The sequence below is a fragment of the Frankliniella occidentalis genome, unplaced genomic scaffold (genome assembly GCF_000697945.3).
Source record: "Frankliniella occidentalis isolate FOCC.00 unplaced genomic scaffold, Focc_3.1 Scaffold7, whole genome shotgun sequence".
NCBI lineage: Eukaryota > Metazoa > Arthropoda > Insecta > Thysanoptera > Thripidae > Frankliniella > Frankliniella occidentalis.
Genome location: NW_026267137.1, coordinates 979,943 through 986,080, shown reverse-complemented (window position 1 = coordinate 986,080; position 6,138 = coordinate 979,943). Strand labels below are relative to the sequence as shown.

The 6,138-nt window shown below is 39.3% G+C and overlaps 2 protein-coding genes across 3 annotated transcripts in view; one reads left to right on the top strand and one right to left on the bottom strand.

Annotated features, from left to right (window-relative positions):
• Positions 1-5,068, bottom strand: part of LOC113212897 (oxysterol-binding protein-related protein 9) — a 29,401-nt gene extending 24,333 nt beyond the window's left edge. Inside the window, exons 1-8 of one of the 2 annotated variants that reach the window (XM_026431754.2) lie at positions 4,873-5,068; positions 2,152-2,352; positions 1,972-2,073; positions 1,802-1,879; positions 1,663-1,713; positions 1,482-1,572; positions 998-1,135; positions 637-766 (exon numbers count right to left, since the gene is read on the bottom strand). In XM_026431754.2, coding sequence (XP_026287539.1) covers positions 637-766; positions 998-1,135; positions 1,482-1,572; positions 1,663-1,713; positions 1,802-1,879; positions 1,972-2,073; positions 2,152-2,352; positions 4,873-4,983 — 902 coding nt within the window. In that variant the 5' untranslated portion in view covers positions 4,984-5,068. The remainder of the gene's footprint in view (positions 1-636; positions 767-997; positions 1,136-1,481; positions 1,573-1,662; positions 1,714-1,801; positions 1,880-1,971; positions 2,074-2,151; positions 2,353-4,872) is intronic. The other variant, XM_052272602.1, reaches the window with a different exon arrangement.
• LOC113212899 (elongation of very long chain fatty acids protein AAEL008004) lies at positions 2,588-4,400 on the top strand. Its single transcript, XM_026431757.2, has 7 exons — positions 2,588-2,862; positions 2,972-3,162; positions 3,234-3,308; positions 3,391-3,447; positions 3,533-3,638; positions 3,726-3,868; positions 3,942-4,400. The coding sequence occupies exons 1-7, from the start codon at positions 2,817-2,819 to the stop codon at positions 4,131-4,133; spliced, it is 810 nt and encodes a 269-aa protein (XP_026287542.1). The 5' UTR covers positions 2,588-2,816; the 3' UTR covers positions 4,134-4,400.
• Positions 5,069-6,138: the final 1,070 nt, after the last annotated feature.

Here is a 6,138-nt window from a genome sequence, read left to right as displayed (position 1 = left end):
GGAGGGGGAGAGGAGGGGGGCGGTTCTGGCGTGGACGAGCATGGTAAGTATTATTACGCATATTTTTGCTCCCTTTTGGTGAGATTGCTTGCTGACAGTGTCAGTCCGTTACGAGAGAAGGCCCGGCCTGGACGCTCGTTACACTCACAAAGCAAGAAAGCGCGCGCGCGTATACAGCTGAAAGAATTATGATGACGTCAGTGACGTCTATTCATTCTTTGCTCCTTTTCCCTCCCCAGGTCGCCCCTCTTGCTCCCACTCATGTGCCTTGGCACTTCCCCTCCCCCCTCTCCATCTCCTTGCTGTGTGTTTACACGGCCCAGGCGCAGACCACGTCACCACGCGGAGGGACGCTCTGACGCTCGGGTCCTCTCACTGTACCACCACCCCGCCCGTACGGCATTACTAATGCACTGATTTGCTCGGGGTGAAGTAGTAGGACTTTTAAAGACGACAGGTGCGACGGGGGTCAGCAACTGCAACTTGGTGTCACAAGCGGTGCACGCTTCACCGCACCGAGAAGTTATAATTGTCAAAAAATGAACATTTTGACGACTCGTTAAACTACCTACTTGAATCACAATCAAATTTCAGATTTCTGTGTGGCTTAGAGGCAACGCTTCTACAGTTACTTACTGAGCACTCAAAGGTGTGGAGGTATAGTCATTGGCATCATAGAAGTCTTCATCCTCTGAGCTGGAGTAGGATATATCGGGGACTAGGAGAGTCATGCTGGGCCTGTGGGCACCAGCCGCCACACTGAGAGCTGTGAAACAAACAAAAAACATGGTCACAAGGAACTGTAGTAAAAATCATAAATGTAGCCACACAAACACGCCTCAAAAGTAATATCCGTTGAGAGAGTGAGACACATGAGTTTGTATTAAGAGAACAAGCAGATCAATGACTAAGAAAAGAAAGCAAGTACCACAGTATGCACAGAGCAATCACCCCACCTCCCCTTCGCAAGCAAGCAGGACAACTAACACACACTAACCAGAGAGAGACAGAGGGAGGGAGCCAGGTGGCGCGGGCGGTCCGATGGTAGGAGAAGAGGGTGGAATATTTGCCACATCCGCTCCCATTTCGATTCCAGTGTGCACGAGAGTAGATGTCAGACTTGACATATCCGGTCCTGCGACACAACACATACTATCCAGGCTGAACCAATCACCACAAGTCACAAAATTAAAATCCCAAAACACAAGTTAAACCATGCTGTCCTCTTGTAAATAAGGGTTAACAAGGAGAGGAAAATCCTGACATGAAAAACAAGGATTAGTCTAGCAGAGCCCACCCATTCAATACCTTTACAGATAACAATACAGGACACTTATAGAAATATTCATGAACACAGCATGCTCTAAACTATTTCTGTTATTTGTGACAAATGTGAAACATGCAAACCACTGTTTTGTCAGAATTTTAAAAATGGAACAATGATAGCATCCTAACTGTCAATTTACTAGATAGAACGTTACCTGAATCTGGTTTAGATGTAGGAGAGGAGTCATTAAGAGTGTAGGTGGAAGTAGCTGGTTGGAATATTCCATTGACAGGATGAGCAGTGTTCTAAAACAACAGTAATAAAGTAGATGTGTGTGAGGATGATGTTCAGTACAACTAAATAAGTAGTATTTTCTAAAGTGAAAATGCATTTACCTTAGCAATCTGCAATAGTACTATGGAATGTTTTACATTTTCAAGCAGTGCCTGTGAAACAAATAAAAGATACAACTAATAATAGATTTCTGAAATTCATACAAAAAAATAAAAAATAATATCATGATAAACAAAATACATTAGCATGGTCCCGAATATGAAGTCCATGGGATTTATCTGAGGGGTCCTGCATTTTATCAATTCGTTCTTCTAGAGCCTAAACCAATAAAATATCAATAGGTCAAAATTTTTATTTAACAAAATTGGTGAGGAATTTATCAGAAGAGTAAAAAGAAAGAGCTTCCTTACCTCTACTTGGTTTATCAAGATCTGTAAGTAGGCATCAGCTTCAATTAGTTTCTTGTCAAAATCTTGAACAGAAGGTGCTGGTTTTGATGGATCCCACCGCAACTGAAGAAAGTCAATAATAAATATGAAAATTTTAAAGAAAGAATGCATTAACATTAACAGTTTCAGACATTCACTTGCCTTGTGTGCATGTCTTAAGATTGTGTCTTCCAGAGCTCTAATCCACTTTTCCCTCTCATCGGCATCTCTTGCTTGGAAGTGAAAAGTTTTACTGTCAACTGTTATGGTAAAAGTACTGTCATCTTCATCATCAATTCCTATAACAGCACCTTTCAACCGAACACAGCCACGTCGAACACCACGTATCATTTTTTCTCTAGACTGAAAGAAAGTCAAAAAAAGAAAAAACTGGAGTAAGATTTCAAAACAGGGATATTACAGAAATTTACAACTTTCTAAATTCATCTAATGCAAAGGAAAATTCTGCATGGCAAAAACTTTTAGTGTTGTCTTTCTTCACGTAAAAGGCCACGTAGTACTACCATTAGCAGCCAGACAGAACACCCAAGGACAGTCTGGGCCTAACGAATCCAATAAATAGCCATGATTTGCATTCCTAATTTACATTTGTGTTGAAGCCACCAACCCTGCACAACGCGGGAAGGCAGGGGGCGTCAGTCATTTCCTCTATCTACATCACCGAAGACAGATTACTTGGAAACCTGGAAAGTGGTGGTGAAAACTTCAAGAATTCTGACAAAACTCATGAAGACTATCGTCTAAGTGGCATATCAGTGATTTTCTGTTTTTCTTCGTACAACTGTGAAAATAAAATTAAAAAAGCCATGGGTATTGTTGAGAACTACCACTGGATTTTTTTTGAGAATGATGGTAAGTAAATTAGTATTTTTGAAGTGGAAAATAACAGATAGTGGCCTAACTGTATCCTTAATGTACCATTCAAAAGTGAAAATTTAAGCAAGAATGTTTTATCTTCCAGACCCCCGAGTTAGAGAATGGGCACTGATGGGAACACCAGTTTGGCCTATCACACTTTGTCTTCTATATTTGTTCATTGTATTATGGGCTGGACCAAAATACATGAAAAACAGGACGCCATACAAACTGGACACGTTTATCTTTTACTACAATATATACCAAGTTATTGCCTGTACCGCGTTAGTTTATGGGGTAAGTACTTAAATTTCTTCTACTAGAATTTCAACCACATATTCTGAGATCTAAAAGGTATTCTACAACAGATTACAACAAATGGATGGACAACTCATTACAGTTGGAAATGTCAACCAGTGGACTACACAGAAAAAGGATTACCAGTAAGTTCTACATAAAAAATGACATTGAAGAAAAAAACTATTTTAAAACCAAATCAGCACACTGTTTGAATGTCTCTTACAGATGCTGAACTGGATGTATTTTACAGCCCTTTTGAAGTTATCGGAATTTATCGAAACTGTGAGTGAACTTTGGAATAACTCAATATAGTTCAGACTAAATATTATCATAAGAATATACTAATGTTGTGATTTTTGATTGGCAGATTGTTTTTGTTTTACGTAAAAAGGACAGGCAAATCTCATTCCTTCATGTGTACCATCATGTTTCTACATTTTTGCTGGCCTGGGTAGGAGCAAAATTTGTTGGAGGTAAGTTATATTATTCAAATTTTAGCAAATGCTATGAGTCACATTTTGGAAAAAAACCTTCCATTACATTTCTGTTTTGTATATCAGGTGGAATGGCAACCTTCCCTATCATCCCAAACAGTATTGTTCATATTGTGATGTACACCTACTACCTGCTCAGTATCAACAAAAATGAATCACTTCAGAAGGTGCTTAACACAATTAAACCATACATCACAATCATGCAAATGGTGAGTCATAAACAAAGATGAAATATTGAATGTATGTACTCAATTTCATACTAATTTCTTTCAAAATCCACAGGTACAATTTTGCATTATCATTGCTCATGCATTGCAGGCATTGAGACCCGACTGTCATGTTCCCAAACATTTAGCCTGGGCTTTCATCCCTAACGTTTTCTTAATCTTCTACCTATTCTATGACTTCTATACCACAAACTTCATCAAGCCACAAGTCAGTTCAAAAAAGACTAAGGCAACAAAGGCTTCATAAATTGACATGACCAAGATTGTAATTCAATTATAAATTTAATGTATATATTGATTTAAGGACGCATGTAAATTACAGAAATGGTGAACAAAAATGACTAATTAGTAATTATATATGCTGGCACGCAAGTATTTTGATTTGTAATATTTATTTTTTAATTAAAGAAAAGGTCTATATTGATTATTTAAATACATTTGGCTGGCTGATTTTAGATCCGTTGTAGTAAAATGATAGAAGACTGCTCAAAAATAAAGAAAGAATGCCCATATATTTTAAAATAGAAAATAGAATTAAATCAACACCTCCTGAACATTTAATCATGGTTGACAAGAAATTCAAACATAGCGGTTTAATTTGGGTCTTGGATGGCAATGTGTAGAAGTATCAAATTCGGATGCTACCACAATGAATGTAATTGACAACTGTTCTTGGAGAGAAAGAAGAAATTTACTAAAGATATACTAATATAATATTCTCATCACTCACTTCTGCTGCCAAATATGAGCAAACACAGAGAAACTGAGACATAACCTCAGCAGAAATGTACGACCGTCTTCAGTTGGATATCATGGGATAGGGTCCGAGAGAACTATAGAACTTGATATATTGAGTGTCAAGCTTGAACGAAATATAAGGAGTATCCAAAAGTCAAAGTGACTGGAAGTTAGCATCCACTTCTCGAAGCCGATTCATTGGGGAAAAACACATCATCGTCAAGTCAAATGTTTGCCCTGAAACTTACCGTGTAGTATGACAGCAATCCTGCATTGTCGTCTAAAACAAACCAACGAAACTGCCAGCCCTTCATAACATTGGTCCATTTACTCAAAGACCCTTCCATGATGGTAGCCATATTCCAATGGAAATCAACATCGACAACAACCTCTCTCCTCCTCCAAAAAAGTCTTGTCTGCTGTCTGCTGACAGCATACTACCGTCGGCAACCGCTGGGGAGCGCCACTGTCCATGGCAAACTCGGGTAAAACTGCGGGCAGGAGTAGTGGTGGAACCGCGAGCACTGCGCGATACCGCGATACTAGCTCTAGTCTGGGACTATAATGGTCGAGCAAGTCCTATTTAATTTATTTTAAAAAATTCTGGTCATGCAAAATTATTTTCTCTTTCATTGTAAGAAGTATTAAAATAAGCATACAGTCTCCAGTATTTTTCCTGTGATGTACAAAATTGCCTTTTTCACATTTGGACTGAATTTTTGGGCCAGCAAGACCGTCAACATAAGGTCTCAGTTATAGCTTCAGCTTTAGTTATAGTTAGGTACTAGGTAATGACTTCCGAGGCAGAACAAACCAAGCACCTGCCGCCCGTTTCGGAGTCAGCTTGCCGCCTGCAAACACCTGGGTAGGCACACCCGCCGAACAGCCCTGCGGAGTCGGCTGCCCACCCTGGCGGCGCCCAGGTGCAAGAACTTAACTACGGAAATCGTCAGGGGCATCCTTTTCTTATCACCTTGACAAACATTCATTCTGAGAGCTCCGTTAGAGGAAAAGACAAAGAAATTACATATTTCAGCTCCGTATTTTGAGAGTAGAGATAGTGGCCTCATCACTATCATTCAGGCTTCACGATGGAAGAACCCAAACTAGAAACTGGACAGCTTTAGCATCAGCAACATAAAGTTTAGATTTAGAGGAACAATAACTTTCGCTAAGTAGTGCCGGCCTCATCGCCTTGACAACTGAAGTAATAAAGTGCAAAAGTACTTATGGACATTAAAATAAAAAGATCACAAGTGCATAGTAATTGGTTTATTTTCAAAGCTTACAGGAAAAGAATCAAGTAGATCAAGAATAGCATAGTATTTATCCATAAACAGCAGCAGAGGATATTTGCTGTCAAATATCACAGCATAAATCATAAAATATATCTCTTCTTCACCAGTTCAGAAATGAGAGCATTCAGAAACTTTGCACATGTCGTAAAGCTGCATCTTGTTAGGCTTCTTTAAGCTGACTAGCCACATGAAGCAACCGGAGACTGCTGGTTCTGA